General features: G+C 45.8%; 1 protein-coding gene across 2 annotated transcripts in view; it reads left to right on the forward strand.

Moving 5' to 3' along the window:
* The window catches only part of PSMD13 (proteasome (prosome, macropain) 26S subunit, non-ATPase, 13), a 17570-nt gene extending 5390 nt beyond the window's left edge, over positions 1-12180 (forward strand). The window contains exons 3-13 of one of the 2 annotated variants that reach the window (XM_011929972.1): positions 3308-3342; positions 3428-3483; positions 3698-3741; positions 3936-4022; positions 6185-6356; positions 8022-8101; positions 8217-8342; positions 10029-10091; positions 10769-10849; positions 11023-11139; positions 11703-12180. In XM_011929972.1, the coding sequence (XP_011785362.1) occupies positions 3308-3342; positions 3428-3483; positions 3698-3741; positions 3936-4022; positions 6185-6356; positions 8022-8101; positions 8217-8342; positions 10029-10091; positions 10769-10849; positions 11023-11139; positions 11703-11798 (957 nt within the window). In that variant the 3' untranslated portion in view covers positions 11799-12180. Of the gene's footprint in view, positions 1-3307; positions 3484-3697; positions 3742-3935; positions 4023-6184; positions 6357-8021; positions 8102-8216; positions 8343-10028; positions 10092-10768; positions 10850-11022; positions 11140-11702 lie in introns of both variants that reach the window. The other variant, XM_011929971.1, reaches the window with a different exon arrangement.
* Positions 12181-12835: the final 655 nt, after the last annotated feature.

Genomic DNA, 12835 nt, shown 5'->3' on the forward strand with positions numbered 1-12835 from the left:
GCCATTTTATTTAGTTGGCTGCTTCTTGTGTGCCCGATTCAAATATGTCATTGCTACAGGGGTGTTTTCATCCTTCTACCTTCATATCCCAGAGGAACTACAGGCTCTCCTAACCAAAGTTAAGGTCATTTGGAGGTTCCCTCGCCTACTGTGCCCACACTAGGCGCTCTTTTGGCCCAGTTACCCAGGCCATAAGCTCAGGGGTTATTGTCAGCTCTCCTTCTCTGTGACCATCCCACATCTGAGTGAGTCTGGTTCAAGTTACCCCTAAATCTCTCTCAGAGTATTCATCCATCCTCATTACTGTTGCTCCTTCACGCTCCTGTCTTGGACACTACTAGCCTCTGACTGTTTTCTCTGTCTCACCTGCTGTCCTCTCTGCCCCAGGCATGTTTCTAAAATAGAAATGATCATGTGGGTCCTCTGGTTCAGCCTTGCACTCTGGACAGAGACCAATCTTCAGTGCTTCCTAGTCTATGTCCCTCAGAACTACTCCTGAAACATAACGTATTTTTTTCTTCAGTGCTTTTGCACATGTTTGTTACTGTCTGGAATGTTCTTCTCTCAGCTTCTTCCTCTCCCACACCACGTGGCCACCTCTCTAACTGCGCTCATTCCCTGAAACTCAGTATTGCCACTTCTGCAGCAACCGTCTTTGAAGCTTCTTCCTTTGGCTGATGCACTTCTGTGCTTTTTCTTTCTTTCTTTTTGCACTTAAACTCTCTGTATTGTCATTTATTTGTTTAAAGACTGTCTTCAGTAGACCAGGAGCTCCTTGAAGACCCATCGTTTGTCTTACACGTTCTGTGCTGTAGTACCTAGCATGGAGTCTGAGGAAGTGGTAGTACCTAGCATGGAGTCTGAGGAAGTGCTCGAGTGTGCTGAGTGGCTAAGAAATTTCAAAATGGCGCACAATTAGCTTTAACCTTCTAAAATCTGAAGGAACTCCATTCCGTTTGATTAGCGAGCATTTCTTTTTTGTTTCAAATTTTATTTCATTAATAGGTGAACAAAATGTATATTTCAAATCTAATTGAAATTTATCTGAAATATGTTTACGCAGAAGATAGATATAAGATTTCAAGTAATTTACTGGACAGGCCATTGTCCGTTTTAAAATATTTTCTTCCAAAGAAACCTGCATTATACTGGATGATGATGATAATGAAGATGGGGGGATGACCAGCTGGAGTTGATCAAGGATGATGAAAAAGAGGCTGAGGAAGGAGAGGATGACAGAGACAGCACCAATGGCGAGGATGACTCTTAAGCACATAGTGGGGTTTAGAAATCTTATCCCATTATTTCTTTACCTAGGCGCTTGTCTAAGATCAAATCTTTCACCAGATCCTCTCCCTACTATCTTCAGCACATGCTCACTGTTCTCCCCATCCTTGTCCTTCCCACGTTCATTAATTCATATTGCCCTGCGCCTAGTCCCATTTTCACTTCCTTTGACGCTCCTAGTAGTTTTGTTAAGTCTTACCCTGTAATTTTTGCTTTTAATTTTGATACCTCTTTATGACTTAACAATAAAAAGGATGTATGGTTTTTATCAACTGTCTCCAAAATAATCTCTTGTTATGCAGGGAGTACAGTTCTTTTCATTCATACATAAGTTCAGTAGTTGCTTCCCTAACTGCAAAGGCAATCTCATTTAGTTGAGTAGCTCCTGAAAGCAGCTTTGAGTTAGAAGTATGTGTGTTACACCCCCACATTAGTGTGCTGTGTGGGGCAGTTCAACACAAATGTAACAATGTATTTTTGTGAATGAGAGTTGGCATGTCAAATGCATCCTCTAGAAAAATAATTAGTGTTACAGTCTTAAGGTTTGTTTTCTAAAGTTGATACTGTGGGTTATTTTTATGAACAGCCTGATGTTTGGGACCTTTTTTTCCTCAAAATAAACAAGTCCTTATTAAACCAGGAATTTGGAGAAAAAAAAAAAAAAAAGTCAAAAAACTTTTATACTCCATAAAAGTGAGATGCCAACTTCTGATATAAGGTTATTTCACTGTAAACTCTGATAAAGATGGGAGGCACAGGGTTCACAGTTCAGTTAAATGATGCAAACGAAATGCTTCTGTTTTCCTTTGGTACAAATTAGAAGCCTCCATTCAGGTCTCTTAATGGAGGCTACTGCATACCAAGTAGTACCACATACTCGGTGCTGATACTACATCATGTCTTTTTCTTTTTTTTTTGAGACGGAGTTTCGCTCTTGTTGCCCAGGCTGGAGCGCAATGGTGCGATCTCAGCTCACAGCAACCTCGGCCTCCCAGGTTCAAGCGATTCTCCTGCCTCAGCCTCCCAAAGGCACGTGCCACCACACCCAGCTAATTTTTGTATTTTTAGTAGAGACAGGGTTTCACCATTTTGGCCAGGATGGTTTCAATCTCTTGACCTCATGATCCGCCTGCCTTGGCCTCCCAAAGTGCTGGCATTACAGGTGTGGGCCACTGTGCCCGGCTTGTTACGTCTTTTTCTTTCCCTTTTTTACTTCCCTCTCCTTGTTGAAGACTTTGGTCACTGCCTCCTGTTTTTCCTGTTTTTTTGTGTCCTTGTTTTTAGTTGTGGTATTATTTATGCTGCACACAGCGTTACTGACTTCATGTGATGGGAAATGTACAAGACAGAGGCTGCCATCTTCCCGTCTGAGCTGGGCCCAGACTCTGCCTTTATGTTGGACATCACGATTCCATTCTCTAGAGTACATTTTATTTTTCTCAAGAAATGCATTAGGTCCAACTGCTTAACATAGGTCTTGAACCTCTAGCTGTAGGATTTTCAACAGACTTACTTAGGGGTTTCACCTTCCTTCCACAATGGTCTTCTTATTACTTCAACAAACAGGATAGATACAAATAAACCTGTCCTGGTCGGCTGGAGACCACACAGCGGCACAAGCCGTCTTCACAAGCATCCAAATACCAACAGCCTAGAACCACAGGGAGAAAACTGGGGGAGCATTTCAATCTGATGTCTATTTAATTTACAATACCTGGAAGAAAGAATATAGGAATTTGTCTGGAGGTTCTTATTGGTCAGTACTCTAATTCCCAAAGCTAGAAGAAACCTAGTGTTCCTTAATAATCTGTTGATCATTTACGTGAATGTAAACAAGCCCCAATATGGTCTCCTCTCATCCTGCAAACATGCATTGCTTACTGTGTGATGGGCGCTGTGGTTTGCACACTCCCAACTTGATAGCATTGATGCAGCTTCTTTACCAAAAATAGTATTTGGGGTCTTCATTTTGCAGAATAAAAGACATCCTATAATTTCTCTCCATGTTTTGGTTTCACAGCTTTATGAAAACTTTATCAGTGAATTTGAACACAGGTAAAACCCTTTCATCCCTTTTTTACTTTGCAAATGAGTACTTTAATATTCATTGGTACTCAAAGACTGGTGGTTTTCATTTCAGGGTGAATCCTTTGTCCCTGGTAGAAATCATTCTTCATGTAGTTAGACAGATGACTGGTAAGTCTTACTTTGTTTTATAAAGGAACAGATCCAAATGGTAGTTAAAATTATCTTGAAATATAAGTTAACTGAACTTTTGTGCTTTCTGTATCAAATATTATATTTTTATTATACCTTATGGTCAAAACCTAAAGATTATCCTACCTAGAGATGTCTTGGTTGGTAGAAACCAGTCTGTTGATGGTCCTTCTGACTGTTGTTTCTTTTGCAGATCCTAATGTGGCTCTTACTTTCCTGGAAAAGACTCGTGAGAAGGTAAATGTGAGATGTGAGCAATACCTTTCAGAGTGTGGATGACTTACAGTTTGTGTCCCTGCTCACCGTCCAGACCTTTAGAGACCACATGGTCTCTAGTTATCAAGGTGGCGTTACTGTGCAGGTAGCTGGCTTCCTTTGTCAGTCAGCTGCCCACGTTCTGAGGTTTCTTGTTTTTGTTTTTGATGTCTTAGGTGAAAAGTAGTGATGAGGCAGTGATCCTGTGTAAAACAGCAATTGGAGCTCTAAAATTAAACATCGGGGACCTACAGGTTACAAAGGTGAGCTCACCATGTACAGATTTCTCTTTGGATTAAAAGTATTTAAAACTGTAGGAAAAAAATAACCTATTTTTGTTCTTTACTATTTATTTTAAAACATTTTTACATTAGAGAAAAGTTGCAAAAATAACACAAAGAACTCCTATACCCCAACCCAAATTCCCCACTGCAAACCTTTTTTTTTTTTTTTTTGAGATGGAGTCTCGCTCTGTTACCCAGGCTGGAGTGCAGTGGCGTGATCTCAGCTCACTGCAACCTCCGCCTCCCGGGTTCAAGCGATTCTCCTGCCTCAGCCTCCCGGGTAGCTGGGACTACAGGCGCCGCCACATCACCCGGCTAGTTTTTTGTAGTTTTTAGTAGAAACGGGGTTTCACCGTGTTAGCCAGGATGATCTCGATCTCCGGACCTTGTGATCCGCCCGTCTTGGCCTCCCAAAGTGCTGGGATTACAGGCCTGAGCCATCGCGCCCGGCCTATTTTGAAATATTTTAAGACACACTGGAAGCTGTAAGTCACAGTCCACACTGCTGTAATAGGCGTCCATGTGCCCCAGCCAGCTCAGGAAGGAACGAAGCCACAGTCGGCCCCAGTACCCTTCAGACCACTCTTCTCCCCCAGCCAGGCTCCCTCTCATGCCCATGCATTTCCTCGTGCTTCATTAAATAGGGGTGTGTAACTCAAGTGTTTTAACATTGGCTCAGTACTGGGTTCCAGAGTCCTGTGGATATGTGTAACCAGTGTGCGTTTACTCCTGTACGGTATTTCACTGTATAAGTGTTTCACAACATACGTATCCTGTCTCCTATTGAAGAGAGTTAGGGCCGGGTGTGGTGCTCACACCTGTAATCCCAGCACTCTGGGACGCTGAGGCAGGTGGATCGCGAGGTCAGGAGTTCAAGACCAGCCCAGCCAAGATGGTAAAACCCCGTCCACTAAAAACACAAAAATTAACCAGGCGTGGTGGTGGGCGCCTGTAATCCCAGCCTCTTGGGAGGCTGAGGCAGCAAACTGCTTGAACCTGGGAGGCAGAGGTTGCAGTGAGCCGAGATCGCACCACTGCACTCCAGCTTGGGCAACAGAGCAAGACTCCATCTCAGAAAAAAAAAAAAGATTTAGGTTGTTTTTTTCACTATCACAAACAATACTGCTCTAAGTATTTCTGTGCGTGGTCCCTTGTGTATGTGGGCAGAATCTCACCAGGATATATGCCCAGAGACTACAGACACAAGCTGTATGCATCTCTGCCTTTCCCAGACATGTGCTCCCTCAGCACCGTGCGAGCACTCTGGAAGCTCCGTATCTTCAACACCTGATAGTTTCAGGCTGTAACTCTTGCTGATCTAATAGAAGTGAAATTATATCTTTTGGGGGTTTAATTTGCATTTCACAATTACTAGTGGTTTATTGGCCATTCTGTTAGTGTCTCCAGATCTGTCAATTGCCTGTTAATGTCTTTTGCCCATTTTTGGACTGTGTTGCTGACTTCTGACTGATTTGTAAACGTTTTTATATTTCCTTGGTCATAATTGCTGGTGGGTTATTCATGTTGTAAATATTGCTTCCCAGTCTATAGCTTGTCTTTGTACTTTTTTCTGTGTTTTGGATTAAGTTTTCCATGTTAACGTAGTCACATTCATCAGTCTCTGCCTTTGTGGTTTGTGCTTTTCTTTTTTTTTTTTTTTTTTGAGACGGAGTCTCGCTCTGCCGCCCAGGCTGGAGTGCAGTGGCCGGATCTCAGCTCACTGTAAGCTCCGCCTCCCGGGTTTACTACAGGCGCACGCCACCTCGCCCAGCTAGTTTTTTTTTTTTTTGTATTTTTTAGTAGAGACGGGGTTTCACCGTTTTAGCCAGGATGGTCTCGATCTCCTGACCTCGTGATCCGCCCGTCTCGGCCTCCCAAAGTGCTGGGATTACAGGCTTGAGCCACCGCGCCCGGCCCCAGTTTGTGCTTTTCATCTCACAACATATTACTTTAAAAATCTTCGCCAAGCACAGTGGCTTGAATCTGTAATCTCAGCTACTGCGGAGGCTGAGGTGGGAGGATCACTTGAGGCCAGGAGTTCAAGACCACCCTAGGCAGCAGAGTGAGACCCTGTCCCTAAAAAAATGAAATATATAAACTTTTAACTTAAAAAGAGAGATGATTTTGCTTCCCGTGTATAGGAAACAATTGAAGATGTTGAAGACATGCTCAACAACCTTCCTGGTGTGACGTCGGTGCACAGTCGTTTCTATGATCTCTCCAGTAAATACCATCAGACAGTCGGAAACCACGCGTCCTACTACAAAGATGCTCTGCGGTTTTTGGGCTGTGTTGACATCAAGGATCTGCCAGGTAACCTAGGCCATGAAAGTCCATGTCACACAGGAGCGTATTCTCCAAACTTAGCATCTGTGAGGCGCTTGAGGTGACAGTTCTCAGAAATTACTAAGTGGGGCTGGGCGTGGTGGCTCGCACGTGGAATCCCAGCACTTTAGGAGGCTGAAGCGGGTGGATCACCTGACGTCAGGAGTTGAAGGCCAGCCTGGCCAATGTGGTGAAACCCTGTTTCTACTGAAAAATACTAGCCAGGTGTGATGGTGGGTGCCTGTAATCCCGGTTACTTGGGAGGCTGAGACAGGAGAATCTCTTGAATTCGGGAGGTGGAGGTTGCAGTGAGCCAAGATTGCACCACTGCACCCCAGCCTGGGTGACTGAGTGAGACCCCATCTCACCAAAAAAAAAAAGTGACTCAGATGGATTCATCCTGTTTTGAAGAAAAAATGGGAAGATTTGTATAAACTTTAGTTTCTACATTGTATTTGTCTCCAGCATTTAATTTACATGAAAATGAGGCTTTCCTCCTAGCTCCTTTACTGTTCCTTCTCCAGTTCCTTATTGTTACCTAAATCACAGGTTTTTGTAGGAAGCACCATGACGTAAATACCTGCTGAACCCACCCCGCCCACCCTTCTGCTGCAGAATAAAGGACGCTTGGAATCCCTGTAGCTGAGTCCCTTAGAATCCCTGTAGCTGAGACCCTTGGAATCGTTGTAGCTGACACCCTTGTTCTGAAAACTGCAATTCCAGACCCATGGGGACAAATTAAATCTTCCAAGGGTTTGAGAGTGAAAAGAAAATGACCAGTGAGTTTTGGGGAAAGTGTAAGGAATATATGTTCAGAAAAGAAATTTTCAGCATATTTTAGATGTTTCTCACAAAACACTGTCGAAGGCCGGGCGCGGTGGCTCACGCCTGTAATCCCAGCACTGTGGGAGGCCGAGACGGGCAGATCACGAGGTCAGGAGATCGAGACCATCCTGACTAACGCGGTGAAACCCCGTCTCTACTACAAAATACAAAAAAAACTAGCCGGGCGAGGTGGTGGGCACCTGTAGTCCCAGCTACTCTGGAGGCTGAGGCAGAAGAATGGTGTAAACCCAGGAGGCGGAGCTTGTAGTGAGCTGAGATCCGGCCTCTGCACTCCAGCCTGGGCGACAGAGCGAGACTCCGTCTCAAAAAAAAAACTGTTGAAGCTAAGGAGACCAGCAACTCCTAACAGTGTTGATGCAGTTTTTATTACTGTTTGTCAAGAAAAATATATCAGAAAAGGAACTAAGGTGGTCAAGAGAATAATAGACTTGCTGTCTAGGAACAGAAAGTAAGTTAATTCTAGTCTGAAAAGAAGCTAGGTTAGGTAACTTAAATAAGAGGTAGTATTCCGCCATAGCAGATAAGAGATTTAAGGCACTTCTTGGAGGTGGCACAGCTGAAAATATGAATAGATTCACATATATTTAGGAAAAAAATGAATGCTCGTCCCAAAAAACCCATGTATGTATGGTTCCTGGTATAATCTAAGTCAACCCAGTACTTCAGAAGAGGTGACTAATGTCAGGGCTTTGTAATACAACCATTACAAACAATGTTTTTTTACTTTTTTGTTACATGAGATTTTTAAAGCTAAACAGGACTGATTATTGTGACTGGATTGTAAATGGACCTGTGTTGCTACCGTAGTGTCTGAGCAGCAGGAGCGAGCCTTCACGCTGGGGCTAGCAGGGCTTCTCGGCGAGGGAGTGTTTAACTTTGGAGAACTCGTAAGTTGACCCTGGGCTCAGCTTCCTTAACGAAAGGGAGACTGAAGTGTTGCCAGCTGACTGTCTCCATCCCCACAGCTCATGCACCCCATGCTGACCGTCCACATCCCCACAGCTCATGCACCCCGTGCTGGAGTCCCTGCGGAACACTGACCGGCAGTGGCTGATTGACACCCTCTATGCCTTCAACAGTGGCAACGTAGAGAGGTTCCAGACTCTGAAGACTGCCTGGGGCCAGCAGGTATGGCTCCGACGATGCCCCAGCCCTTGTTCCCCTGTGTATCTTCTCACTCATACAACCGATGTTCATTGGGCGTCTTCCCTAGGCACACAGGAAGGAACTGGGCACAGAGGAGACCGAGATAGGCTAGTCCTTGCTCTCATAGAGCAGAGAGTTAAGTGGTCGGTTAGCTACAGTTTTAGTGCTGCAGACGAAGAGTGAGAGTGTTCTGAGAAAACAGAATCGAATCTGGGCCCTGCATCTGTGCTGGATGGAGGGGGTCTCACAGAAGGCATAGAAGTCATAGTGACCTTAGGAATGAGTGAAGAGGTGTGGGAAGAGTGCACTCAGCAGAGGAAAAGGAAAATGTTAGTATCTTTGCTGAACTGAAAGAGGAATGTGTGAGGCTAACATGAGTGGGTGAGAGAGAGCGTGGAATGAAGGAGGAACAAGTGCCTGGTGCAGAGACCGGGAGAGCGGTGGGTATAGGGAGGGGGAGAGCAGTGGGTACAGGGGGAGAGCAGTGGGTGCAGGGATGGGGAGAGCAGTGGGTGCAGGGATGGGGAGAGCGGTGGGTGCAGGAGGAGAGGTCTGTGCAGGGAGAACAGCCAGTTCACCTCAGTGCAAGGGGAGGGGGGCACTGGGTGAAGGTGCCTCTGGAAGGTGGGAGTTGGGGAAAGGTGCTTAACAAGGACTTGAGCTTTAATGGTGAAGTATGTTCTTTTTTAATGAGATTATTAGAAGTAAATATTAATAAAATGTTAACTGTGGTAGGAATTATGGTTGTTATTTTTGTATTTTTCTGAAACTTTCAGTTTTCTCAGTTTAACATGAATGTGTAAAATTCCTGCATAGTGGAGCAGGGTGGATATAGATGAGGGCACTGTGAAGAGGCAGAAAGCACAGATGCAGCCAGACCTAATTGTGGTCTGGTTATTTACTGATGTCTCAAAAAAATGTGCCACTCAGAAAGGAAGACGGCTAGTTACAGCAATTTAAAGGAAAAAAATTCGTAGATGTATGTTGGCAGCATCTGTTCAGGCAGCAAAGCCTGTCTGGACAGGGAGTGCCCTTTCTACAGAGCTTGGCCTGTCCAGTGCTTGAGGCAGAAGTGTCCCCATCGGGGCTGCCTATGTCAGGATATGAGTTGCTATTTGAATTAAAAAAACAAGTCTCCTTGGTTTAAGTAACGTTTTGATCTATAAGAAGAGATGATGCACGTCTTGCAGAAGGGTATATTCTGGTTCTCATGACAATGGTATTTTTCATTATAAACTAATAACTTGCTCTTTTGGTTCAGAACAAGTCTCTAGAAATTAAGGAAGCTTTTCCTCAGAGGGACTCCCCTGGCACTGAGCAGGCAGCAGCCCCTGAGGGAAGCCTCTTGGGCTGTTGGGTGTGTCCTTCCCGACAGCACCTTGACCAGGAGAGTCTTCTCGAAATGCCGGTGCCCTGTGGCCTTGCCTAATGGTGTTTGCAGCATTAATACAGATCTTACCTTGTAAATGCCTTGACAAGGTGTCCCAGTTCGATTTCCTAAGAAGAATGAAGAAGATGTAAATGAGCTTCAGCAGTCTGCAGTGTGAGATGTTTGGATCTGTTTAACTGCTTTTGTTCGGTCTACTGTTAGCGAATTCCAGAGCCCCAGTTAGGTAACTGATAAGCACAAACATGGAAGACATTGTTCTGTCTTTCTGTACTTTACAGCCTGATTTAGCAGCTAACGAAGCCCAGCTTCTGAGGAAAATTCAGTTGTTGTGCCTCATGGAGGTAAGCGGACTCCCGGGAGCCACTTTGTCTGTGGCTCCGATTTTGGTCAGGTGGGGGCGCTGCACTCTCCAAGCCTGTCCTGAGCGGTTTGCGCTTTCAGTGGTGCTGCGTCTGCTGGGCGTCACTGTCTTCACCACCTTCCTTTTCCTTTGCCACCACTTGCTTTTTTAAGTTTATATTTGGGTCTTAGCTCACATGACACCCTCCCACCCCACTGCCACCCCGCTGAGGCCTTCCCGGACCGTCTGAACTGAGATGAAGTAACTGCCCCTCACCATGATGCAGTTGCCTCCTGGTTGCATGTCGCTTCCTGTTGACACACACGTCTGTCTTTCCCCACTAGAACTTAAGCTTCTTGAGGAAGTGGCGCTTACATTTCTGGTTTGCCGTGGCCAACCCTGTGGTTTGAGGCCAAATTGTGGCCTCAAGTACTTGTTCGGGGATTGAATAATGGCTACTGTCAAAAATTCCTATAAGGCATTTTGCTGTTGTCCTCCTTATCTAAGCATTGAAAGCTTGTTCTTAACAAGATATAAGTCTAATATTAGGGAACTTTTTAGTATATGGGGTACTAATAAGATCTCTATTTTAAGAACCAATATTGACAAAACATTCTTATCAGTTCTCTATTTTTATTAGGAAAAATAGTTTTAAATAGTTAATAAAATTTTTTCCAGATGACTTTCACACGACCTGCCAATCACAGACAACTTACTTTTGAAGAAATTGCCAAAAGTGCTAAAATCACAGTGAATGAGGTATGGTCCCTAGGCTCAGGGTGTTAGAGCAGCAAAGCTGCCACGTGGAGGAGTCAAGGCTCTTGTGTGAGCGCTGTGCTCCCTAGACAGTAAAAAACGATGGGAGAAGTCATCTGGGTCCCTGGGGGTGTGTCAGGCTATCCTGTCTTACACAAGCCTCCGTCTCTGCACAGGTGGAGCTCCTGGTGATGAAGGCCCTTTCGGTGGGGCTGGTGAAAGGCAGTATAGACGAGGTGGACAGACGCGTCCACATGACCTGGGTGCAGCCCCGAGTGTTGGATTTGCAGCAGGTGTTGTGTTTGAAAACCATTATTCACCTCTGGGTTTTGGGGGGTTGTATCTATACTATCTTAGTTTCATTTGGATGGGAGCCATATGGGAAGAAAGCATTATTAGACAAGAGGTTTTGGAGAATGAATTACTGCTGTTGGGTTTTTCTAAGAGCTGAATTTAATGCAAGCCTGGGATTTGAACCCTGCATTTAAAAGCTTATTATTACAATAGTGCCAGTTGTGCTGATGGTGCTTCTTAATCTTAAGAGAGATACTCTGATCAAATACCTTCCTGGTTCTGTGATTTGAGCTCACGTCCATCTTACATTTGCTGGAAACGTAATCCTGTGGATTTCCTCTATTCTTGTCTGCTTTCTTTCATGCAAGTTTTTTCTAATGTCCTTGTGATAAGAATTAACCCGGGAAGTCCTGTCACACTCCCCCAGCTCAGAGGTCCTTTTTATTAGAGCTGCCCTAGAGTCAGCTGGAGATGCAGAGCTGCCCCGTCAGGTGCTGTGGCGGCCGCTTGGCCTGTGACTCCTGTGTGTCTTAATGCCCCTTGTGTCCGGATCTGATTTCAGATCAAGGGAATGAAGGACCGCCTGGAGTTCTGGTGCACGGATGTGAAGAGCATGGAGATGCTGGTGGAGCACCAGGCCCATGACATCCTCACCTAGGCCCCCTGGTTCCCTGTCGTGTCTCCTTTGACCACCTGAGAGAGGTGTTTGCAGCCGATGAAGCTGGCTGCTCAGACGGTCGACATTGAATTTGGGTGGGGGTTGGGATCCTGTCTGAAGTACAGACTGTTCTTGCTCTAAAAACAGGACTGTCCCTGATGGGGGCCAGGCCACAGGGAGAAGGCTTCTTTGTGGGTCTCTCCTGCAGTGGGTGGGGGTCTCTGGGTCTTAGGTGATAAGGGAGAGAGAGAACGCGTGAGGCAGGAAGTCCCCTAAAGTCCGTGTCCTCCGAGGTCGATCTCCATCCCCATCCACCTGTACGGACATCTTTTCCATTGTGGTTTGAGAATGTTCCTACAATAAACACCTCTGCTTTGTTCTTCTCGTGGCTCTGTTTTCTTGGGCTTAGCTTCCAGGCCAAGCCTGTGCCTGGAGGTGAAAAAGCAGGAGTTGGAACCATGGGAAGACGTGGTGGGGGCAGCCTTGGCCCTTCTCCTCCCTGCACGTACAGTCGACTGTAGACTGGGGCAGAAGCCAGCACCGAGGGCGACCGAGGAAGCGGGTCCTGTCTTTATCGTTAGTCAAGAGAGACCCAGGGGTATCCACTCCCTTCTCCAGCCCTCTCAGGTACCTTCCCCGACCCAGGCATCTATCCGCATCCTTGTCACCACTCATCAATCAAATAGCCACCAGCGTCTGTGACCCAGTGTGCCCCAGTGCTGACATGGGCCATCTCTGGGACTGGGCATGTAAAGGAAACCACCTTGAGGTGCCTCGTCTGGGAGTGGAGGTGCACGTACACAAAGAATCACAAAGTGAACATTAGGTGGAAAGACGGTTTAATGCGATCTTTCAGTCCTGTGCCTGCAGTGACAGCATGGAGCTCTTGTAGCTCTCCAGACGGGTGAGACCCAGCCTCCAGGAACCAGGAAGCTGATGAATATGAGTGAGAGCCCCACGGCCTGCTCCTGACGGAGGAAAGTACCCACGAGCCCACTAAGCTGGTAGGGGAGTCAGGCCTGGGCCAATAAGGGAGG

Source organism: Colobus angolensis, unplaced genomic scaffold (genome assembly GCF_000951035.1).
Source record: "Colobus angolensis palliatus isolate OR3802 unplaced genomic scaffold, Cang.pa_1.0 Scaffold84, whole genome shotgun sequence".
NCBI lineage: Eukaryota > Metazoa > Chordata > Mammalia > Primates > Cercopithecidae > Colobus > Colobus angolensis.